The 24,604-nt window shown below is 51.1% G+C and overlaps 2 protein-coding genes and 1 long non-coding RNA gene across 4 annotated transcripts in view; 1 reads left to right on the top strand and 2 right to left on the bottom strand.

Annotated features, from left to right (window-relative positions):
• Positions 1-2,595, bottom strand: part of LOC143820889 (solute carrier family 22 member 13-like) — an 11,498-nt gene extending 8,903 nt beyond the window's left edge. The window contains exons 1-2 of the mRNA XM_077304245.1: positions 2,496-2,595; positions 409-831 (exon numbers count right to left, since the gene is read on the bottom strand). The gene's annotated coding sequence lies outside the window, so the exon portion shown is untranslated. The remainder of the gene's footprint in view (positions 1-408; positions 832-2,495) is intronic.
• Positions 2,476-24,604, bottom strand: LOC143820887 (solute carrier family 22 member 13-like). Of its 2 annotated transcripts, none has more exons than XM_077304242.1 (11): positions 24,166-24,604; positions 14,244-14,681; positions 11,858-11,961; positions 10,969-11,123; positions 10,363-10,531; positions 7,488-7,608; positions 6,065-6,159; positions 5,332-5,546; positions 4,602-4,710; positions 3,805-4,014; positions 2,476-2,865 (listed from the first exon to the last, which is right to left on the bottom strand). In XM_077304242.1, the coding sequence occupies exons 2-11, from the start codon at positions 14,628-14,630 to the stop codon at positions 2,769-2,771; spliced, it is 1,662 nt and encodes a 553-aa protein (XP_077160357.1). In that variant the 5' UTR covers positions 14,631-14,681; positions 24,166-24,604; the 3' UTR covers positions 2,476-2,768. The 2 variants fall into 2 exon arrangements, with proteins under 2 accessions (XP_077160357.1, XP_077160358.1); XM_077304243.1 differs by lacking the exon at positions 24,166-24,604 and adding an exon at positions 21,698-21,920.
• LOC143820892 (uncharacterized) lies at positions 4,522-5,788 on the top strand. Its single transcript, XR_013225583.1, has 2 exons — positions 4,522-5,075; positions 5,347-5,788. It is a non-coding gene; the product is annotated as an uncharacterized LOC143820892 (long non-coding RNA).

Genomic DNA, 24,604 nt, shown 5'->3' with positions numbered 1-24,604 from the left:
CATTTTCCAGCCCTTGAGAAACTCCAGAAGTGGCTGGATCATGCAGAATAGGGCTGGGAAGCCACCAGGGATCCAAGGAAGCCTAGGGTTAGGGGAGAGCTCACCGGGAGTTATGGGGCCTTCCCCCTAAATATCTGAGGAGCAGGGCCATCTCTGATTGGTCGCAACTAGGTTTGCAGGTGCATGTTGGGGAGAACCTGGAGACTTTGGGGGTGGAGCCTCCAGTGGGCGGGGTCTGGCGAGGGGAGGGACTTTGATGCCATTGGGTCCACCTTATAAGCAATCATTTTCTCCAGGGGGACGGATCTCCGTCGCATGGGGATGAGCTGTCTTCTGGGGGATCCCCAGGTCCCATCTGGAGGCTGGCATCCCCAGCAGCAGCCACCCAAGCTCTCCACCATTTCTCACTTTTTAGCAGTCGGAGACAGAGGTGGCTCTCCACGCCAGCAACTTCCGCTGCTCTCCCGGATCGCCCCCGTTTTTCATGCCTTGTGACACATTAACTCCGGAGCTGTGTGTAGACAGAAGATCGCGCCTTGCTTGGATGCCTCCTTGCTCCTATCCGGCACCGTGACAATCCCTTCTTGTAGTCACAAGGCTACGCAGGCATGGAGAACTGCATTCTGCTGAGTCACAGCTGCAAATAGCCCGGTCAGAGAGACTGAACCTGGGACCCTCTTCCTGCTCTGCCCCTGAGGCACTGCCCTTCTCCAGGCTGGGCGGCTGCTGCTTCCCTCCTTGGAAACTACTCCTTCTTCCCAACGAATTCCATTGACAGGAGTCACCTGAGGCCACCTCTGGAAGGGTTACCAGCTCCAGGCTGAGAAATACCTGGAGATTGGGAGGGTTTAGGATAAGGGAGGGACCTCAAAAGGGTAGAATGCCACAAAGCCCACCATGCAAAGCAAGGCCAATCTCCGTCACCCAGATCTCTGATCTCTGCAGGGGAGAGCAGGTGCTTTCTGGATGCGATGTCGGAGATGTCAGAGGGTGACACTCTGGCTTTGGAGCACAACTCTATGGTATAATTTGCTCCTAGCCATAGCATTTCTCACACACACACACACAAACACACACACACACCGCCTACCCCAATGAGCTGACCTCATTATTGGGTGACATCACCCCATTGCATTAAAATCTGGTGTTCTTCTGGATTCAGGTAAGGGGTGGGCGCTGGTGTGTCCAGAAGCAGGGGACCCGTTCCTGGAGCAAGGATCTGGCAATTCTGCCTGAACCCCTGCAACCTGGACGTTTCTGTGTCCCCTAAGCCCACGAGCAGCAGGAATAAATCTGCCCACTTCTTTTGTCACCTGTCACCTTCTAGACTAGCAAACTTACAGTTGCAACAGAAGCTTTCAGACCACAATTAGCTGCCGGTCACCGTGCCTGGTGGCAGAGTTTCATAGCTCAACCATGCATGCCTGGGCCTGGAGGGGGTGGGAAGGGGAGGGGCCCTGGCCATTCGACCTTTTGCCGGCCGAGGCTCCTCTCACTTTGGGTCGAACTGGGTCGGTGGCAGCCCAAGCGAGGTGAGTGTTTCTGTTTTAACTGGGGAAGGAGGGCAGAGGAGCCTGGCTCGGCCAGGCGCTAGACCAGGGGTAGTCAAACTGCGGCCCTCCAGATGTCCATGGACTATTATTATTTTATTATTTTATTATTTATTTGATTTGTATGACCGCCGCTCTCGGAAACCGGCTCGCGGCGGTTCACAACATTTTAATACAAATACAATATATTAACCATTAAAATTCCCCATTAAAACCCCATTAAAACCCCATTAAAACAATGACTAAGTCACAATGATGGCGATTAAAACTATTCCCGTACAGGCCCACTGGATGAGCAGAAGGGAACGGAGGATAATTGGGCATAGGATGGAACACTCTGGGGAACCAGGTCAGTTTAGTACTGGCCTCCCCCCTCCGGGGAGAGGGGTCCGATCTTAGCCCCGGGCCATCACCCGGCCTTAGACAAACGCCTGGCGGAAGAGCTCCGTTTTGCAGGCTCTGCGGAACTCAGAGAGCTCCGACAGGGCCCGCAGCTCTTCAGGGAGCTCATTCCACCAGGTAGGGGCCAGGACCGAAAAGGCCCTGGCCCTTGTCGAGGCCAGGCGTGCCTCCCGGGGTCCTGGGATCATCAGCAGATTCTTACCCGCAGAGCGAATGCTGGCAGGGGGCTCCTGGGAATTGTAGTCCATGGACATCTGGAGGGCCGCAGTTTGACTACCCCTGAGCTAGACCATGGAAGCCACGAGTGACCTCTGAAGCTTGGGGGTGGGGGGGTGGCAGAGAGTCATGGCAAGGCAGGGAGGCATGTCCAGCTGAGAGTGCCACCACAGTCATAAGGTTAAAAAAGGCTGGCTGAAACAGGAGCCCCTGTTCACCGCAGTTCACCACCATTCAGCTCCCTGTGATTAAAACATCGCCCGACAATCAGCAAACCGCACGGACCGATGCCGAAGAAGGCCACGTGTCAGAAAGAGGAAACATTACTTTATTAAACTCCATGATGCGGAACTCTTTGTGAAGGAACAGGAGCCACGGCTGGGGAGCAGGAGGATGCACGGAGCTAAAACGTCACGGGATTCGAGAGTCCCCTGAAAGGATGGTCTGGGTGGATCCAGACCGGCTGGACTGTGCGTTGGCTTTAGAAAACGGCGAGGCAGAATCAAGGAAGGCACCCAGAAGATTTGCCATTCAAGTTCGTGTCTTAAAAACGGAATTTTCCGTCTTTCTGTGCAAAACCCAGAGAGTTGGATTGCGTTGCTAGAGGTAAGTACCCAAGGTGGCCTCCGCAGGCTCTTTCCCACCTTTCTCTCCCACAGGTCCGTTTGCGACACTATTATGGGCTGCCTTGTCAGGTCTAGAGAAAAAGAAGGTTGTTAAGAATCAGGAAATCCCCACTCCAAAACCAATATCAAACGGGTGGGTTCTAGATCGGATCAAGGGGGAACTCTCCCTAGAAGCTAAAACCACCAAACTTGAGGCCAGGGCTGGCCAAACTGTGGCTCTCCAGATGTCCACGGACTACAATTCCCACGAGCCCCTGTGGCTCTCCAGAAGTCTGTGGACTACAGTTCCCATGAGTCCCTGCTGGCAGGGGCTCATGGGAATTGTAGTCCATGGACATCTGGAGAGCCAGAATTTGGCCACCCTTGTTTGAGGTTTTGACCACATCATGAGAAGTTAGGATTCGCTGGAAACAACCACAGGGTTAGCGAAAGCTGAAGGCAGGGACCGACATAAGATGGACTGACTCAGGAAAGGAAGCCGTGGTCTGCAGTGTGCAAGACCCATTGAGTGACAGACCTGTTTGCCTGGACCTGTCCGCCCTGCACATCTCCTCCACCCACCCAGCCACCTCACTCATGTCCTCTGCCAGCCTGCTAGCCAACCCTTTATGTCTCCTCCTCCTCTCCTCCGCCAGCCACCCACCACTGAGGGGCCCACGGGAGGGCCGCCGGCTAGCCAACAGTTCTCAAAGAGCAGGGAAGGTGCCTTCAGTCACCAAAACAAAAATCACCAAGCCACCAGGAAGGGGCATCTTTGTCAAAATGGCAACAGCTAGAATTATGACCATTTCAAGGGAGAAAGGTTGTTAATCAAAGCCTTTCTCTACGTCACCCATCAACCACCAATGTGAAATTAACCCCAGGAGCAAAGGGGGCCTGATTCACAACTGTGCTCAGTATCTCCCAGTTCAGCCCCTGGCTGCATTTTTCCCCTGCTGGAATTTCCCACTGTAAACCAATGAGGATCTTTGTTTCTGCAAAGGGCTTTCGGATAACGTTTGACCACTCACGGATGGCTGGCTGGTGATCCAGTTGTGTCATCCTGAAGATCCCTGTTCCGCGTCTCAGGGAGGAAGAAACAGAGGATCCCCCCAGTCAACGCCATGGCTCCAAGGAGCACCATTGGGATTGCTGGGTGGATCTTGCCCAAAAGACTGACCAGCGGGGCGAGGATGCCACCGACTCTTGACGATGTGGAGCACAGACCTAAGCTCGTCTGCCTGATGGAGGAAGCAAAGCACAGGAAGACTGAGACAGGATGAGCACCGTGGCAGAGGAGAAGAAGAAAAGCAGAAGAGTTGGTTTTTCACTACCTGAAGGAGTCTAAAGCAGCTTATAATTGCCTTCCCTCTTCCCATAACAGGCATCCTGATCCCTGCAACCAAACAGCTGGCCAAGTAGGTAGTGCTGAGAGAGCCCTGACAGGACTGCTCTGTGAGAACAGCCCCATCAGGGCTGTGACCAGCCCAAGGTCACCCAAACTGGCTGCATGTGGAGAAGCAGGGGATCAAACTCAGCTTGCCAGATTAGAAGCCGATGCTCTTAACCACGACACCACTCTAGAGGAATGGAGAGGCTCTATCAAATGATAAACATGCACTGAAAATTATAATCAATTTATTTTGTTTTAAATATGCATGGGTCCACCTTTCTCCCAGTCATCTCTGGCCTGAGGCAGGTAACAAGTTGACAAAAAATAATAACAACAATAGCAAGAGCCAGATAAACCAGTCTAAAACACCTTATACCCAACCCTGCCCAGCTGTTCCTAAATTGCTGCGAACAGAAACGAGAACGAGATCCTCACCTGACAACGGTGGGGAATATCTCTGCGGAGAAAACATAGGTGGTTGAAAAGGAAGCCCCGAGAGAGGCCTTGCCGATCACGGCCAGCACTGTTACGATGACAGGGAATGCTGGACAAAGACAGACAACAGGGGAAAGAATTAGATAGACCATAACTGCTTCCATGGAGACCCTGCCCCCATTTCACCAGGATTTGGCACAGAGGGTTTTTTTCACATAGCTCACTAGCCCCACAGAAGAAATATACGTTTCTGGTCTTCACTGTGAAAACAGGGAAGATGTTGGACAGCCAGCGGGCTGTGACATCATCACATTGACGACATCACATGACACTCTGTATTTGGGCCAAAACTCTATGGTAGAAGCCATATTTACCAGGGAGTTTTTGCCCAAATACCAGAGCGTTGCCGTGATGGCACAACGTGATAACAGCACTTCCAGTACATGGCTGAAGTGATGACGTCACATTCCTGAGGTCAGTCATAATAAGTCCCTTATCCCCCACCAGTTGCCAAGAGAGACCGGCCAACCCTAGCCAGGGCCTGCAAGACAGAGCTATTCCATCAGGCCTATGAGCAGGAATTGTTCTAAAGATGACCCTGCTTCCCAGTGGAGTGGAGATCTCATCTCTATGGCTCTGATCCTCAGCTGACGGGGGGTGGGGGTGGGGGTGGGGTTCATGCCCATGACTTTGCTTCCCAGCTGAGTGGGGATTTCATCCTTTTTCATACTTTTTGGGATCGCAGGGATGATCAGGCATATGACTCCTGCCAGGAGAAGCCAGCCAGCCTGGCATTTCTTTCTCCCCAGCCACTGCAGCAGAAAGATACAAGAGGCACGCGCTGGAATTTCAACCGCCCCGAACACTAGCTGGGTGCGGAAGATGTCTAGGCCGAAATCCTCAACGTGAAGACTCACTCCATAGTACACCAGACTGTCCACAAACCTGCAAGCGAAGCGAAATACAGTTTGGGTTTGAGTTTATTTTGTTGATGATTGGGTTACCTAAAATATGATTGTAAGATTTATCAACGGCTTGCTCTGATGCTTTCCTGTTTTCTTTTTCGAAAACAAGATACCTCATTATTTCGGCATACTGTGAAAGCGGCGGGAAGTCTTGTTTCTTTTTTTTTTAAATTGTTGGAATTGTTCTGTAGGTCTTGTATGCATTATATTTATTTCTGTAAATTTGTTTATGCTTCAACCATTTCTTAAAAAAAAACCACTGTGCTTGTCCAAACTTATGCACCTTTTCAGGATGAAGTTAAGGATATAAGTTATGAAGCCCATTTTATGAAGTGCATAATCTAATAAATCTAATAAATAAAAATAAAATAAAATAAATAATAAGCCAGAGGCAGGGACAGGGAAGAGACCCAAGACCAAGAACAATTCCTGTGCATCAAATAAGAAATGTGGGTGTGTTTTTATCGCTACTGAGTTTGCGCTGCTTGGTACACTCACCACACCCAAGCCATGATGAAAATCAGTTTCCTCAGGTGCGGCTTCCGAAAAAGATCCAAGATGTTCCCAGCTTTGGCCTTCTTTTCTGGAACCAGCTTCAAATTGTACAAAAATGAAAAGAGAACAATGTCAGCCGGAATCAAAAGGCCACCAAATACAGACTTAACATCCTGGTTCGCGCTGCCGGCCTCTGTGGATTCTTGAGAAAGCCTTGAGATGCCGCACAGCCAGGGTTGCCAGCTCCAGGTTGGGAAATACCTGGAGATTTTGCAGGTGGAGCCTGGAGAACCTGAGGTTTGGGGAGGGAAGGGACCTCAGAGGAGTACAATGCCATAGCAACTTAGGGATGGCAGTCCCCAGGTCAGACCAGGGGACCCCCTGGAATTAGAGCTCATCTCCAGAGCCAAGAGGCTAGTTCCCCTGCAGAATATGGCTGCTTCGGAGGGGGGACTCCATAGCATTTGACTTCACTGAGGTCTCTCTCCTCCCCAAATCCTGCCCACTCCCAGCTCCTCCCCAAAGTCTCCAAAGCCTTTCCCAACCCAGAGTTGGCAGCCCGACATGGTGTCCACTTCCCAGTTTTCTCCAGGGAAGCTGATCTCTGTAGCTTGGGGAGCAGGTGTAAAAACGGGAGGTCTCCACACCCCTCCCTGGAGGTTGGAAGCCCCACGCACAGCTTATGAGAACCACATTCATAGAGGGGACAACCAACCAGCAAACTGCTTTGTTGTCCTTGCTGTTGGGTTTTTTAGGTGCTGGGACAAATTGCTAGAGAAGCAAGAGACAGGGACAGTTTCCTGCTTCCCACTTTTCACTTTTAGGCAAAGAAACTGGGTTTTTAAAAATTATTCTTTGCCTCTGGGTCTAGCAAAAACCGCCCCACGTCTTGCTACAACCACACGGCTGGGACTTCCCGCAAACCACATTTTCTTTCATTGCAAAACGTGTTGAAAAGAGGAGCATTTAGAGGTTGCCAATTCCACCCTGGGGATCCTGGAGGTTATGGGGGAGCCTGGTAAGGGCAGGATTTAGGGAGTGGAGGAACCTCATCAGGGGGACAATTCCAAGGAGGCCCCCCTCGAAAGCAGCCATTATCTGCAGGGGAACTTATCCCTGCAGGCTGGAGGTCGGCTTGCCAACTCTGGGTTGGGAAATCCCCTGGAGATTAGGGTGGACAAAACCCGTGGAGGATGAGGTTTGGAGAGGGGAGTAAGGCCACAGAGATCACCCTCCACAACAGCCATTTTCTCCAGGGGAACCAAACCCTGCTGCCTGGAGATCATCCGTAACAGTGGGAGTTCTCCAGGCACCACCTGGAGGTTGGCAACCCTATCTGGAGAGCCGCTGTCGCTCCTGGAGAACCTCCAGGCCCCACCTGGCGGCTGGCAAACCTACGAGCAGCAGAAATCCCCGCCTTTGACACCTTGTTGAGCAATTCTTCTGAGACGTTTCGCCTGTTGATCGCGGCTGCCCTTCGGATCATCTTTTTCGCCTCCTCCGTCTTCCCTCTCAGCAGGAGCCATCGAGCAGAACTGGGGAGGATCCTGTGAAGGGGGGGGGGCATCGTGAATTTGCTGCAAGTGAACTGAATGACAGGCCGGGGAGGGAGAGCAGGGGGGGGACACGAGGCGGTGATCAGCTCTCCTGGCCTCTTCTTGCATGCCCAGGGCCACGCTGATCGCCACTGTGCGGTCGGAGAAGAATTCTCCTCCAGGCCAGACGTGAAGCTGCACAGCCCAGTTTCCCTCGAGGGTTCATGGGATTATTAGAGGGCCTAGTCCAGCTCACAGCTGTTCACACAGTTCGTGCCTTCTTGAAGATACCACCCTTATCTCTTCCGAGGCCGGATTTAGGAATGTGGAAGTTGATTTATTATGAGAACCTGTGCTCAAATTGTGCAACCAGATGGGAGAAGGAGATCCGGAGCAGACATTAATAGCTTCTGGAAAGTTCCACTCAGAGGGATTCCTGATTGACTACAAGGTCCCTAGGGATGCCAGCCTCGAGTCGGGGGGCGGGAATATAATAAACTGTGAGAGGCAAAAAAGGAATAGTGAATACTGAATGCTCTGCTTTTCAGAAAGATAAACAGCAGAGTCGAAAAATAACAGTCAACAAGAACCGGCAGAGACTCATGCAAGAGTCTCCTTGTAACCCGTTCCTAAAGATGCATGAGGATTGAGGTGTACATTCTCAAAATTCCAAATGGGAAGTTTTCATAAAAATTCCGGTAGAAGTTTGAACAGCCCCTGGTATAACCTGTTTTCAAGGTAATTCTTCATTAGAATTTGTTTATGTCTAAGGAAGGATACTCTTGCAGCAGTCCCTGCTAGTCACTTTTGACTCTGCTGTTTATCTTTTTGGAAAGTAGAGCATTAAATATTCATCGCTGCTTTTTGCCTCTCATGGTTTGTCATATTTTTTTTATCTGCACTGCGTGGCCCATTCATTCTGGGCCTCCAGGGGGGACCTGAGGATGTTCTGGGATTACGGCTCATCACTGGGCCACAGAGGTCAGTTCCCCTGCTTTGGACTCTGGCCTTGTTCTCTACTGTGGTCCCTGTCCACCCCAGGGTCCATTCTCAGATGGAGCTTCGCAATCAGACCTGGAAACCCTACCCCCCTATCCCCTGCCGGTGGCCCAGAGGACTTCCCAACTCGTCCTAGAGCAAGAGGGCAAAAAAGCAAGGGAAGCCATGATGACTTAGGTTCATCCCATACTAGTAAGCTTCATCATGATGGGCTGCAGTGTACAGAATGCTTTCACACTACTTCTTCAGTCTGTGGGTTTGAAGAGAACTGTTCTTTATTCAACACCAACTCCAAAAAGAAATACCAAACAGCAAACAACAGAACCTATTGAACTTATATACAATTCAGGCAGCCCTCCAAGTAACCTGATTGGCCCTTAATAAAGGTAAAGGTATCCCCTGTGCAAGCACCGAGTCATGTCTGACCCTTGGGGTGACGCCCTCTAGCGTTTTCATGGCAGACTCAATACGGGGTGGTTTGCCAGTGCCTTCCCCAGTCATTACCGTTTACCCCCCAGCAAGCAAGCTGGGTGCTCATTTTACCGATCTCGGAAGGATGGAAGGCTGAGTCAACCTTGAGCTGGCTGCTGGGATCGAACTCCCAGCCTCATGGGCAGAGCTTTCAGGCGGCTGCCTTACCACTCTGCGCCACAAGAGGCTCTTTGGCCCTTAATAGAGCCCACCAAATTTCCCTAGTTTCTAAACTGCGAGTGATTGGCTGCTTTACAATCCTTAATTTGCATATCTCTTGAGCTAGAGTCAGTGCCTGTTTGGATTTCAGGCTGCAAGGAGCATTGTTGTCTAATAACGGGTATTCGGTGTATTAGACAGAACAGTTCGTTTCTTTGTTTTCTCTTTTGCTAAACTATAGAGATGGTAATGCATAGTGAAATTTAATTTTAATACATTAATAAACCTTTTTTTTCTTTTTACACCATATTGCCCCAGGGAGGTTTTTTGCCTTCCTCTGGGCATAGAGCAGGGGGTCACTGGGAAAGTGGGGAAGGAAGATGATTCCATCGAATCCACTCTCCCAAGCAGCCAGGGGCCACCAGGAGGTCCACCAGCAAGACCAGAATTCCAGAAGCACACCCACTGTTACCCCGCCCCCCCCAAGCGCCAAAAATGCAGAGCATAAGAACATAAAAGAAGAAGAAGAAGAGTTGGTTATATGCCGCTTTTCCCTACCAGAAAGAGGCTCAAAGCGGCTTACAGTCGCCTTCCCATTCCTCTCCCCACAACAGATCCCCTGTGGGGTGGGTGAGGCTGAGAGAGCCCTGATATCACTGCCCGGTCAGAACAGCTTTATCACTGCCCTGGCAAGCCCAAAGTCACCCAGCTGGTTGCATGTGGGGGAGCGGGGAATCGAACCCGGCATGCCAGATTAGAAGTCCGCACTCCTAACCAGTACACCAAACTGCCCTATTGGATCAGGCCAATGGCCCTTCCAGTCCATCACACAGTGTCCCACAGTGACAAATCCCAGGGGCCATCTGAAGGGCCAGAAGCCCTCCCACTGTGGCCTCCAAAAGCACCAAGAATACAGAGCATCCCTGCCCCAGACATAAGAACATAAGAGAAGCCCTGTTGGATGAGGCCAGTGGCCCTTCCAGTCCCACACTCTGTGTGACACAGAGGCCAAAACCCAGGGGTCATCAAGAGGTCCACCAGTGGGGCCAGAAGCCTTCCCAAGCACCAAGCCCATGTCCTTTGTATAAATAATCGCTCCAGATCTGCATACATCTCCCCGGAATTGCACACACTCACCATACGTAAAAGAAGAGACACAACGCAGGGGCCGAGCCGACGATCTGATAGACCCGCCAGTTCCGAATACTGTAAGCCAAACCGGCCAAGGCCATCTGCCCCATAGCATTGCAGCAGTGAGTAACAATCATTGCAAGGGGGCGGTAGGAAGCCCCGACCCACTCAGAACCTAGAAGGGTACAGAAACAGTCAGACCAAGTTTTCTCAACCAGGGATTTGCGCAACATTGGCAGGGGCTCGTGGGAATTGTAGTCCATGGACATCTGGAGGGCCGCAGTTTGACTACCCCTGCTATAGAGATTGAGTCCCGTGACACCTTTAAGACCAACAAGGTTCTACTCAAGAAATAAGCCTCCAGATCCAATGAAACGGAGTTTCCTCAACCTTACATATAGGCAGGGAAGGTATTAATTGCCAGGAAGATTTAGCAAGATTTGGCCCTACCTATATGTAACCTGTAACATTTCAGGAAAGCTGGTTCGAATGTAACTGAAGGGGTGTACGGTTATATATACTAGTCTCTCACTTCCTGCATGCATCCAGAGTTGAACTCGTCAGTCTTCAAAGCCCTTCTCCCCAAAGTAGCTCAGGTAGGGGAAATCTTACTTAAAGCCGCCATGCTGATACTGATTCCGGCAAAAGAGGAACCCACGACGAATCTCAAGGCGATGTAGACGTACAGATTCGGTGCAAAGCCTGCCCCGAGGCCGAAGGAGCCCATCAAGAGAAGGGCAAACAAGATCATGTTTCGGCTCCCGATCCTGGGGGGGGGGGGGGGAGAAGACACATAAATGCATTCTTGGTCCTTGTAGCATCCTTCTGCTTTTCGGGCACACCCATAGGACAGCTGCCCACCACCTTACTGTGTAGTTTTGCGTGCCAGCAGGAGAACAGGAAATGTTTTTAGGAAAAGTCCCTTTTGCATCATTCATTCTGCTGCCCTGCAGAGCTTAGCTAGAAACCTGGGCCTAGTCTGCACACAATAGATAATGCACTTTCAATGCACTTTAGAAGTAAGAAAAAAAATTTCACAGTCAGAGTAGTTCAGGAGTGGAATAGGCTGCCTGAGGAGGTGGTGAGCTCCCCCTCACTGGCAGTCTTCAAGCAAAGGTTGGATACACACTTTTCTTGGATGCTTTAGGATGCTTAGGGCTGATCCTGCGTTGAGCAGGGGGTTGGACTAGATGGCCTGTATGGCCCCTTCCAACTCTTTGATTCTGTGATTCTATGATTTTCCTGTTCTGCACAGGAAAATCCAGATGCCAAAGCACATTGAAAGTGCTTTATCCTATGTGTGCAGACTAGGCCCTGGATTCTTGGGCTCTGGGGGAACACGGATGCTTGCAGAACAAGTATGGAAACACGCAGGACCCAAGGCCAGACCCCAAAACCTACCATGAATGGGGAGTGAACACCTTGCCTGGGTGCACAGGAAATCCCTGACACCACAGATTCGCCTCGGGGAGCAGGAGTGGGGGGAAGCACATCTCCTTACCTGTCGCTCAGAGGCCCGAAGACCAGAGCTCCGACAAGGACGCCCGCCATGAGGATGGACTGAGAGATGCTGTTGAGGTTTTCTCGCTCACAGACCAAGTTAAACTGGCGAAAGAAGAACATGTCGCCGCTCTTTTACTGAGCCTCCCATCAGCCCCAGCGTTACAGTTTCCTTCTGCATAGATTGCATATTGCAGATCTATAATTTATTCTTATTCAGTATGTTTTACTGTGACATGCCCAGCCCTGAGTCCAAGGAGAAAGGGCAGGTAACAAATAATATTAATATGAATAATAACAATAACAACAATAATAATACAGCAGCTGCCTTTTCATTTTTTAGGGCGAGCCTTTCTCTTTCGGTTCAGTATCATCATAAGCCAGATAACCACCTGGACCAGCCCCGGTTGGAATGACAGTAAAAGCTAATCAGTTCACCTGAACAGAATCCCCCCATAATTCTCTGGCTCCCTTGGAATAAAGGCAAAGGTAAAGGTATCCCCTGTGCAAGCACCGAGTCATGTCTGCCCCTTGGGGTGACGCCCTCTAGCGTTTTCATGGCAGACTCAATACGGGGTGGTTTGCCAGTGCCTTCCCCAGTCATGACCATTTACCCCCCAGCAAGCTGGGTCCTCATTTTACCGACCTCGGAAGGATGGAAGGCTGAGTCAACCTGGAGCCGGCTGCTGGAATTGAACTCCCAGCCTCATGGACAGAGCTTTCAGACTGCATGTCTGCTCCCTTACCACTCTGCGCCACAAGAGGCCCATTCCCTTGGAATATGTGACCTCGAAAGGGGTATTGGGAATGCTGTCAGCTTGGCCATAGGGAAATACCTGGAGATGTGGGGGGACTGAAACTGAGGAGTGTAGAGTTTGGGAAAAGGGGGGGATAGGGTTGCCAGATTTCCTGGTGAATGTGGGGGGTCCCCTGCTGCCAGGTCCCACCTGCTGCCGCCAATCAGCTGGCTGCTGGTCAGACTTACTAGGAGAGAGAGGAAGGCCTTGGCTTCGTTGCTGGCAATGTTGCGATGTCACATCCGGTGTACATTGGAAGACACCATCACACAGGTGATGCCGCTCTGGTATTTGGGCAAAAAGCTCTATGGAAGAAGCCATTTATACCATGGAGCTTTTGACCAGATACCATGTCACAACGTGATGACATCACTTCCTGCCTCCACCAGAAGTGATGTAGGCTTGCCACTGGTGGTGTCCCTTGGGCCTCCCTCCTATTCCTGATAAGCCCCTCCCCATCCCCTCCCAGTTGCCAGAAGACCTGCTGGCGACCCTTGTGAGGGACTTCACTGGGTTACCATTTTTCTAGTTATCTGGGGCCCCTTGCATTGTTTTGAATTAAAGAAAGTCTGCTCAAATTGCAGAAAGTCTTGCCGGGTTTATTCCTGATTTAGCTCTGCAGAGCCCACATGGACAGAGGTTCTAGCACTAGCAGGGGATGCCCTTAAAGAAGGTAGAGAGAAAAAATTAAAACAAGAAAGGATGTTATAAAAGGGAGAAATATTTAAGGTCATGATTTTAAAAGGGGGGGAGAAGAGATGTTTGGGGGCCTGGTTTTCAGGCAGGAATGGCAAAACAGGCCTTAAGCAGGAGTAGTCAAACTGTGGCCCTCCAGATGTCAATGGACTACAATTCCCATGAGCCCCTGCCAGCATTCGCTGGCAGGGGCTCATGGGAATTGTAGTCCATGGACATCTGGAGGGCCACAGTTTGACTACCCCTGCTTAAGAGCATTGCCTGAAATCTCTCTTTTCCCTCCCCCCCATTTTATTTGGTCATGTTCAGCCTGATGAAGAGTTTGGGTGACTTTGAAAGCAAGCATGTTATCTTCTGTCATTTTTATTGGTAGACGGTGCTTTGTTGTTGCATCATGACAAAGGTCAGAGGGTTTCGCATCCCAGATAGCATCAGCCCCCAAGTGAAGACGTATCCCACGATGCACGGCATCTGGGCTAAAAGAACCGGAATTCTAGTTAAATTCCTTTTTTGGGTCCTTTAAGGAAACCCTCACTGGCTTCTTCCGCATTCCCTGTTCGGTCTAACTTGCTATCCAAAGCGTCTTTGGGACGGGATCAGAGCAGGGATCTGAAATCCATTCAGAGCCGCTGCCCACACGAGGTTGCGTCGGAAGCAGAGGCCCATTTCAAAACCGAAGTCTTGAAATCCGGGATGGGCTGAGGCTCAGTGGAAGCCAACCAGTTCTGCACGGAGGGCGTCCCAGGGTCAATGATGGCGAAAGTGCCGGGAAACACCTTTCTCTGCCCGAGAGCGGCTACCGGCCGGAACACCCAGCCGCGGAGCTACGCGGTCCAAAGGTCGAACGCTCTGTAAGGCAGATTCTTAGGGCAATAACAGATCTAAAGTACATACCTCGGTTAACAAAGTCGGCTGTTGCGTTTCAGGATACACCCAACCGTCTTGGCATTTTTGGGTGCGATTGAGCGGCATCGACTGCAGGCTCCCTTGCGTGGGAGTAAACATGCGGCATTTCTCAAGCGATCCGTCGGCCTTCCTCGGAATCGTCAAGTTCAGCTCCTGCTCGCTGGTCAGATTCAAGCCGAGGCGGCGGATCCAGCTCGTGTTGCAATGGTGAGGCACGTCCGTGACAATGAACACTTGGCCAAACATGTGGAAGGGCGTGAGGAAATTCGGGATGCAGAGGAGGAAGACCAGCAGTTTCTGGAACCTCCCGAATTCCCCGATCGCCTTCAGGAGGTCTCCAAATTCCATCTTTCTGTCTTCACCGGGGACTGGCATCGGTCTTTGTCACATCTGGGTCCCGGAATTAATGGTTAAACGCAATTACAGCTGTAAAGAATCAAAGGAGGCAATAATTAATCAGGCTTTGCCTTCGATTAAACTATTACGGGTTCCGACCGGCCGTGCTTTCCCCTGCAAAATAATCCTTGGCTCACTCAGCTAAGGTCCTTCTAAACTTGACCACCAGAATAAAGAGCTGTCATTTTAAGCAAGGACAGACAGTACGTAATAGCCTGAGGGGCCTGGTAAAGAGGGCATGCGGCTCAGGGCTTTCATGACTCTCCCTATGAACGACCTCTTCCTCCCAGTCAGGTCCTTTCTCTGATTTTCCGAGGGATGCAGTCGCTATCGCATGTAAACGGGGAACCATCCTGCACCTTGTGTGGGTTTGCTGAATTGCTGCATGTGGAATATAGCGTTCCACCTGGCAGGGACAACTCCCTCAGGCTGCAGGAAATATTAAGACTTTTAATGGAACCAGAGGGCCCCAACATATCATGCAATCGCGTAGAACTCTTGTGATCTTCGGAGGGGTGATGTGCATCATGTCACGGTGGAAGGGGTCTGAACATTGCATCCTAGTTTGGAATGGCTATCGTTATCAGCTCTCAATTTGCTGCTTTTGTCAGAGAAACTTTGATGGCTTGAATCAGTCCCCCAAGAATATGCCATTTCTAATTTCCTTAATAAATAAACAAAGAAATTTCCAAGCTGACGGGTCGTCTCTGCTTATTTCAAATTTCTTTGGCATGAAGATGTTTTTAAAAACAGCAGCCCCTGATCCCTTTCCCACCAAAACGCTTCCTAACACCAATGGGTTGGCACACGCCAGTTTCTCCGCTAAACCTGACCTGGATAGCCCAGAAGAGCCAGGAGCTAAGCAGTGTCAGTTCTGGCCACCCTCGGAAGGTTGACCTTCAAGGAGTACCAGGGTCAGGATTTGTGGGCAGGCCATGACGCACCACTTTTGAATGTCTCTTGCCTGGCAGCCAGATGATCTTAAGATGGCCCGGCTACATTATGCACACGCGACATACGATGAATAATAGTAATTGTCCTTTTTCCCTTCCTACCTTAACCTGGACAGTCCAGACTAGACCGATCCTGCCAGATCTTGGAAGCTAAGCTTCTATGGCCGTGATTTGATGGCCCTTTCCCTCACCACCCACTGAGGGGTCCACAATTAACTATCAGTGGTGGGTTTTCCATCTATGGAGATTTTTAAACAGAAGCTGGAGAGCCATCTGACAGAGAGGCTGATTCTGTGAAGGCTCAAGGGGGTGGGCAGGTGACAGTGGATGAGCGAGAGGGTTGTGAGTGGCCAGCATAGTGCAGGGGGTTGGACTAGATGACCCAGGAGGTCCCTTCCAACTCTAGGATTCTATGATTCTAGCGAACATTTTCACAGGGAGCCATTTTGTTGGTCTTTTGACTGGCCAGTTTCTCCCCAGTAGAGGTGAATGGCCTAAACCACTAGTTATGAAGACAGATCAAGATGGGGGACCACGTTAGTCTGTCTGTAGCAGTAGGAAAAAAGCCAGAGAGCTCAGTAGCACCTTCAAGAGTTACAAGATTAATGGCAGGGGAGGAGCTTTCATGAGTCCCTGACCCATCCGTCAGATAAGAAGGGATGAAGACTGGAATCTAAGCTTTACAGTAGGGCCTGGGAAACGTATTCCTTGAGAAATGCAGTGCTTCAAAGGTCACCTGATAAGGCTCGGGACATAGATATCTATAAGACAAACAAGAACTCATAGGTGGAAGTCGTATTCAATGGATGTTACAACTAGAAGGAGAAGGGTTGGTTTTTATTTCCCACTTTTCACTACCCAAAGAAGTTCTGAAGCAGCTTACCACTGCCTTCTCTCCCTCTCCCACAACAGACACCCTGTGACACCCAGGCTGAGGGAGCTCAGAAAGAACTGCTCTGTGAGTACAGCTCTAAGAGAGCTGTGAATAGCCCAAGTTCACCAGCTGGCTGCATGTGGAGGAGCAGGGAATCAAACCCAGCTCGCCAGATTACAGGCGGCCGCTCTTAAGCACCACACCATGCTGACTCTAAACCTTCTCCCAAGGAATCTTGGGATGGGATTGTTCTTGAAAGTGAAGGAGAATAGACAGTTCAGACAGTAGATCGCAGACAGGGGGATGTTTTCACAGTTCCTGCTTTCTAGGTGCAAAAAGCACTCAGGACAGGAGAGCAGCAAGATAACAGCTCACATGGCTGAGTATATCGTCTTTCAGAAAGCAGAAGAGCTCTCTCCAAACTGCAGCTCCCAAGATCGTTGGAAAGACGCCGCAGCCGCTGAATCGGGGCCATTCTAAAATGGGGCCTCTTGGATCAAAAGTCATTGGAAGGCATAGAAGACATGGCTGAATGTGTGTTTTCAAAAATGTGACCCAGAACTAGGATGGCAACATCTGGGGGCTGCTTGGTTTAACAGCTTGCTCTAGGCCAGGGGTAGTCAACCTGTGGTCCTCCAGATGTTCATGGACTACAATTCCCATGAGCCCCTGCCAGCAAACGCTTCTGCATGCCAAGCAAATGCTCTACCACTGAGCCATCTCTCCTGAGCCAACATGGCTTACTGCAGGAGTAGTCAACCTGTGGTCCTCCAGATGTCCATGGACTACAATTCCCATGAGCCCCTGCCAGCAAACGCTGGCAGGGGCTCATGGGAATTGTAGTCCATGAACATCTGGAGGAGCACAGGTTGACTACCCCTGCTCTTGGCAATTAGAAGTCACTCAAGATTCGCAGTGGGTCCAGAGGAAGAACAAGAACAAGATGAAGATCAAGAGTTTGTTTGTTTGTTTGTTTGTTTGTTTGTTTGTTGATAACCCAGTCTTCCCTAAAAGTTTGGGGCAGGTAGCCACAAATGGTTAAACAATAAAATAATATATAATTATATCATAATCCTAAAACCACTAATTGACATTCCAGTTTAAAATCAAATCTTTCTAAAAACCATCTCCTTCTCTCTCCAGCGAGAGGGTGGCATAGACATAAAGTTAACAAGTGGAGTTTGATCGCAATTCAGCTGATTTTCTGAGTGGAGAAGACAGTGTTTTGGTATTGTTTCCGGTCTCAAGGTCTCAACTGGACTAGATGGCCTGTATGGTCCCTTCCAGCTCTATGATTCTATGATTCTAACAGGAGGCCTGATGGAACAGCCTCTGCTTTGCTGGCCCTGCGGAACTGTCCCAAGTCCTGAAGGGCCCTGATCTCGGCTACAGTGTTCCATCAGACCAAGGCCAGAAGAGCTGGGTTCCCCCACACACTTTTCACTACTCTAAGGAGATCTAAAGCGGCTTACAATTGCCATTCCCTTCCTCTCCCCACAACAGACACCCTGTGAGGGAGGTGGGGCTGAGAGAGCTCTGAGAGAACAGTCCTAAGAGAACTGCCTCTAGCCCAAAATCACCCAGCTGGCTGCATGTGAAGAAGGGGCGGGGAATCAAGCCTGGCTCTCCAGACTGGAGTCTCCTGTTCTTTAACAGCTACACCACACTGGCTCTAAAGAAATTAAGACAAGCCTGAGACGTCCATCCTCTTCTCCCTACTGGCCAACCGAAGGCCTCTCTAGACATGAGAACATCTAGCTGCTCAGTGCCGTTCACACTACAGGTCCTGGGCCATTGGGTGAAGCGCCTACACTCAGAATTGCCAGCCTCTCAGTGGAGGCTGAACATCTTCCAGAATTAGCACTGATTCGCAAGCGAAAGACATGCGTTCCCTGGGAGAAAGTGGCTACTTTGGAGGGTGAGGTCTATGGAGGGTGGCCTGTATTATACCCCACAGGGATCCCTACCAAATCTCTGCCTTGCTCAAGCTCCAACCCCAAAATCTCCAGGTATTTCCCAACCTGCCCTCCACCAAACCTCATGGCTGAGGACAGCAAACGCTGGCAGGGGCTCATGGGAATTGTAGTCCATGAACATCTGGAGGACCACAGGTTGACTACCCCTGGCCTAGAGCATTCACGGTAAGTATTTGTCCATTATCTCCTTAGGCAGCCAGTTCCACTATTTTGTTGTTGTTGTTAGGTGCGAAGTCATGTCTGACCCATCGCGACCCCACGGACAATGATCCTCCAGGCCTTCCTGTCCTCTACCATTCCCCGGAGTCCTACTGCTTCAGTGACTCCATCCAGCCACCTCATTCTCTGTCGTCCCCTTCTTCTTTTGCCCTCGATCACTCCCAGCATTAGGCTCTTCTCCAGGGAGTCCTTCCTTCTCATGAGGTGGCCAAAGTATTTGAGTTTCATCTTCAGGATCTGGCCTTCTAAGGAGCAGGCAGGGCTGATCTCTTCTAGGACTGACCGGTTTGTTCGCCTTGCAGTCCAAGGGACTCGCAAGAGTCTTCTCCAGCACCAGAGTTCAAAAGCCTCAATTCTTTGACGCTCGGCCTTCCTTATGGTCCAACTTTCACAATGTGTTATGGCTGAGTCCAAGGCAGGATTTTAGGCAAAGGATTACAGAACCACCCCTGCCCTCTCTTGGGGTGTGTATGTGACATTGCACATACAGCAACGTCACACACACACACACCGTAAATACTCTAGGAATATCCCCAGTCTCTATGGTCTTGACCATAGAGATCGAGGGGCGCCTAAGCCATTGCCAACGCAGCGACATTATTTCCGGGTGGTCACCTGGAAGTGACATCAGCGCATCCCCCCTGCTGTCCCTCCCCACTTTCCACCTCCTCCCACCAAACACCAGAGGATGCCAGCACTTGTGAGGCCCACCTGGCTCTTAAGCAATGTTTGGCTTTTAGCAGCTTTCATAACTCGCAATTAAGCCTGGGAGACAAAGATCAAGGCGCTCTTGGCTAACCTCTTATCACACCAGGGATGCTGATTTTTCTGCCCGAGGCATTTCTCCTCGGCTGTAATCAAACCAACGGCCACGTGCTTTGCACCTTTGTAGCCCGAATCCCTTCTTTGCAACTCCCTTGCCACCTCCGGCCTGGGATAGAAGGACCCGGGGAGCTCCATGGCTACTGACAAAATGGAACATTGGCTCTCCAAAGCTTATACACCCCCCAAAACTTGTTAGATTTGAATCCCAGAGGGTGATATTGGATCGCATTCCTAAGCCATTCATCCCCATAGCCAGCTCCACTAAATGAAATAGGAGTACATCACACAAGAGAGCCGGGACAGGGCTTGCAGCCTTCAAAACTCTCTAGCATAGAACTTGAGGAGCAGATGTAGCACGGTAGTCAAGGTTTGGGGCAACAGTCTGGGAAAGGCCTCGATGGAATCTCAGCTCAGCCGTATTCTGGGTGAGCTTCTGTGTGTAAGTCAAGATGCACCCCACTTACGGCAGCCCTAGCAAGGGAGTCTCAAGGCAAGGGAGAACTAGAGGTGGTTGCCCATGGCCTTCCTCTGCAGAGCCTTCCTTGGTGGTCTCTCAAGGCAAGGGAGAAGCAGAGGTGGTTGGCCATGGCCTTCTTCTGCAAAGTCCTCTTTGGTGGTCTCCCATCCAAGGCTTATGGTGCCCCCAGCAAGGGCTTTCAAGGCAAGGGAGAAGCAGAGGGGGCTGCCCACTGTCTTCCTCTGCAGAACCTTCCTTGGTGGTCTCCCATCCAAGATTTCTGGTGACCCCAGCAAGGGGCCCTCCATCCTGGGGACGACCCTGCTTAGCTTCCGAAATCTGCACCATGCTGCCTTCCCTTCGCTGAGTAGCCTAGCCGTTCTCCCTCACACCATGCTGCAACCACTGTAAGGGAATGCACCTAATGATCGCCCTTATTGCTCCAAGCCCCATTTCCTATTACCCTTCTAAAGAGGAAGGAAGCGTAGATGGACAGATAGACCGCACTGTTGACACTGTTGCTGTGCCAAGTAACAAGCCCTGCATCAAAGTCTTCCGCCAAGTGGCAGACAACAGATAACAACCACATGGGGTGTCCAAGGCAAGGGCCAAACGGAGGTGGCTTCCCATGTCCTGCCTCTGCAGAGCAACCCTTGGGGGGGGTCGCCCATTCAAGGACTCACCAGGACCGAGCTTTCTGACGGGATCAAGCCAGCCTGGGCCATCCAGGTCAAGGCAAGAGACGTTGAGAGGTGATTTGCCATGTCCTGCCTCTGCAGAGCAACCCTTGGGGAGTCTCCCAAGTATAACCAAGGCTGACCTTGCTTAGCTTCCAAGACCTGATGAGCCTGGGCCATCCAGATCAGGGCAATAAAAGCATCCCTGGACTTCCTCAGTGGTCTCCCATCCAAACCCTAACCAGAGTTGATCCTGCTTAGCTTCTGAGGGGGTTGGGCTGGCTGGAACCAAGGCTGTGCCCAGTTAGAAGAGACCTGGTGAGCAGGAATGGGCTGCTGAAGTTTCCCACAGTGTGATAATTGCTTGAAGATTGAGCAGATTTTCAGGGAACAGCAAGAGGGATGAGCTTAAAAGACAACCCAACTGCTTCATATCCTTCTCGCATTTGGGGAAAAGGCTACCCGCGTCCAAAACACTCTTAATCCTCAGGCAGTCTTGAGCTCCTTCCCTGACATTTTAACACCTCTCCAAGCCCCAGTTCCTTTCACCACCTTCCGTGGCCCACCCCCCCTCGGGACGCCAGCCTCCGGGTGGGACCTGGAGATCTCCTGGACACATAGCTCAGCTCCAGGCAACAGAGGTCAGTCCCCCTGGAGGAAATGGCCCCGTACAAGGTGGACTGTGTGACATTATACCCCACTGAGCTCCTTCCCCTCTCCAAACTGTGCCCTCTGCAGGCTCCAGGTTCTCCCCAACACGGAGCTGGCAGCCCTCCCCCCAGTGGGAGCAGGGCTGCCAGACATAGATTGGGAAACTCCTGCAGATTTGGGGATGGAGCCTGGGGAGGACCAGGACCCCAAGTGGGATGCCGTGCCCTGCAGGGCCCACCCTCCAAGCCAGCCATTTCTCCAGGGGAACTGACAGGAGTCCCAGGAGATCCCCAGGTCCCACCTGGAGGCTGGCATCCCTAACAGCAGCTCATGCAGCGTTGCAAATTTCTGTCCATTGTTGCTTCCAGAGGGGAGGCCCAGAAGCAGCTCCCCCCACCGCTCGGTCTCCCTTACCTGGCGAGTCTTGCCTCCTTTCCCGCAGGTTCCATAAGGCGGCATGGGATGCTTTTCGGAGACGAGGAGATCGACCGAGGGGGTTGTGACATCGGGAAGAGGCCGACACGCCTTTCCAGTCATGCGGGAGGCTACATAACAGGGGTGGGCGGCGTCTGAGAGCCGCACGTGCCAACCTGGGCCCTGGGTGTTTCCCTTTCGGGCCAAGAGATGTCTCAACGCCACAGAAACAGGGCCTCACGGTTGCCAAAGAGGGCTTGTTGTGCTCGGGAAAGTCGGCTGCAAGTAGGCTGCCAGTCTCCAAGGATTTCTCACTTTCCCAAGCCATCTTCTGAAAATGGGGAAGACCTTTCCTGGAGAAAATGGGTGCCTTGGAAGGGGGAGGGGCTCTAGGGCATTGTGCCCTGATGAGGCTCCTCCCCCTGGCAAGCTTCACCCTCCCAAGGCTCTAACCCAGGGGTAATCAAACTGCGGCCCTCCAGATGTCCATGGACTACATTTCCCATGAGCCCCTGCCAGAGAAGGCTGGAAGGGGCTCATGAGAATTGTAGTCCATGGACATCTGGAGGGCCGCAGTTTGATTACCCCTGCTCTACCCCCTTCCAGGTATTTGCCACTCCAGAGCTGGCCACCCTAGTCACACCTGTAGTGTCTGAAGGACCACTATTCAAATCCCTCTCTAACCCTCCGAATCTTAAAACAAATCATGCATGCCTTTGGCCTTTACAACCCCCATTTTGGGGTTTTCACTCTAGGCTACACCACTCTTTCTACAACAGCAATGATCCCTATTTCCGTAGGCACCACCAGCTAGATTTAGGGGAGAGATGGAGGATACTTAACAACAAAAAAACCTCTCAGCCCCTTCTCCCAGATCTCTAAGTGAAGAAGAAGAGTTGGTTTTTATACCCCGTTTTTCACCAGCCACAGGAGTCTCCAAGCAGCTCACAATGGCCTTCTCTTCCTCTCCCCAAAACAGAAACCCTGCGAGGAAGGTGGGGCTGAGAGAGCTCTGACAGATCCGCTCTGCAAGAACAGCTCTAACAGAAGTGTGAGTAGCCCACATTCAACCAGCTGGCTGTATGTGGAGGAGAAGCGGGGAATCAAATTCCGGCTCTCCAAACCATCTCTTTTGTGCATGTACATCAGGGGTCTCCAACCTTTTTGAGTCAGTCGGCACCTTTGGGATTCGGATCTGGGCGTTGCGCCACGCCAGGTTTGCGGAATGGGAATTTGCCCTCTTGCTGAGACATTTTTTTAATTTTTTGTTGGTGCTGCTAATTGCTGCTAATCTCTCATCCCCTTGGAGGTTGTCAGCTCTGAGATGGGGGAATCCCCGGAAATTTGGCAGGTGGAGTCCGGGTAAAATGAAGAAAATTTAGATTGGACGGCTTATCGACAGTTTGCCAAGAGTTCTTTTTTATTTAGACTATATTATGACGTAATCAGCGTGTTGCAAATCAAGTTTAAATAATGAATTAGGCAATTTGGCAGGTGGAGCCTGGGTAAATGCAGGAATTTGGGGAAGAGCTGGATCTCCTCTGCATTTAATGCCACCGGGGCCACTTGTGGTGCCTCTCATGAATCTCCAAGTTTTCGGTAACCCGGACAATGTCATATAATATTTCTAAAGAGCCGAAAACTCTCTCAGACTCACAATGACATTCTTCCTCTTAAATTCCCACGCGCTTCCTTTATCGTTCCTGCTTAACCAGTCTGCATTCCTTATCACGCTTGATGGAATCAGAAGATATTACCCAAGGATGGCCCTCAAAGAACGGCTTCAGGAAAAGTGGTTTTAGGAGAGATTAGATGGCATCTAACGCTGCCAGGGCAGCTTGTTTGACACAGGTGCAATTTCCTCCTGGATTCAGGTGGGTCGCCGAGTCGGTCTGAAGCAGCAGAACAAAACCTGAGTCCGGTGGCACCTTGAAGGCAGAAGCTTTTCCATGCGTGCGGACTTGGTGAGAGGCACCGAAAAGGAAGCTGGCAATCCATACAGACAGGACGAGGGCAACCAGCAAATTGGCACGCGGAGTCATAAAGGGGTTTGACAGACACAAGGGCCAAACTGGACAGGCAAGCTTAGTTTATACGGTCCCTGTAGCTTTTACTGCAGAGGTCTTCATTTCATTCAAGAAATATTCCCTTTCGGTTGCAACAGACCGGAGAAGCAGATTTTGAACGCTGAACCGGGGGACTGTTTGTCAGCACAGAAATCTGAACCGTTGCTAACGTCACATGGAGAACAAGAGAGAGATGGCCGCTGCCCCCCCCCCAAATCACCCCCCCATACGGTTAGAAGGAAGTTTATCGAAATAATAAAGCGAGGACACTCCCCCCTGTTTGCAGGCCTGAGTCGAAGCAAGCCCAATGGGAGAAAAGGACTGGAAACAATTCAGAGTGGGGGAGAAATCCATAATTCCCTCCCCTGCTGCTTTTGGCCATTAAAAATCAGACATCCCTACCTTTCCAAATGACTTCAGCAGCCCCAGTTTGAAGCAGTCATCATGCTGTGTCTAGCCGGAGCTTTCCAACCCTGTGGCCTCTGCAGGACGATACACCAGGACAGCCTAGGGCCCTCGGGGGGGGGGGGCAAGAGACACCCAGCAATGGGTGGGTGGGTGGAGAGAAAGAGAGCGACAGCTCCTTGGCGGAAGATCAGGCCTGCCAGCAAAACGCAAGGAAAGCCGTATTTCCTTTGGTGGACTGGTAGAAAGGAGTGTGGGTTCAGTAGGGTTGGGCGCCCTCCAGGCAGTACCTGGGGATCTACGATGACCATTGCTCTCCAAGGGATAGGAGATCTGCAGAAATCAGCTCATGGGAAGGAGGGCTCTATATAATCCTAGCGGGGGAAGGGTCCACGGAGGCCATCTAGAGCTGGGAGCTGGGAACCCGATCTCCTAC

Source organism: Paroedura picta, chromosome 11 (genome assembly GCF_049243985.1).
Source record: "Paroedura picta isolate Pp20150507F chromosome 11, Ppicta_v3.0, whole genome shotgun sequence".
NCBI classification, from domain to species: Eukaryota; Metazoa; Chordata; class Lepidosauria; order Squamata; family Gekkonidae; genus Paroedura; species Paroedura picta.
The sequence above is the reverse complement of the archived record's forward strand: the minus strand, read 5'-3'. Positions and strand labels throughout refer to the sequence as shown.

Excerpts from the sequence above, each read along its gene's own strand:
- LOC143820887 (XM_077304242.1), bottom strand. The coding sequence starts at position 14,630 with ATGCCAGTCCCCGGTGAAGACAGAAAGATGGAATTTGGAGACCTCCTG. Across the intron at positions 6,160-7,487 it reads CAGAAGAATTGCTCAACAAG|CTGGTTCCAGAAAAGAAGGC; the intron begins GTGTCAAAGGCG and ends TACAATTTGAAG. Across the intron at positions 2,866-3,804 it reads GGATCACCAGCCAGCCATCC|ACCTGACAAGGCAGCCCATA; the intron begins GTGAGTGGTCAA and ends CTTTTTCTCTAG.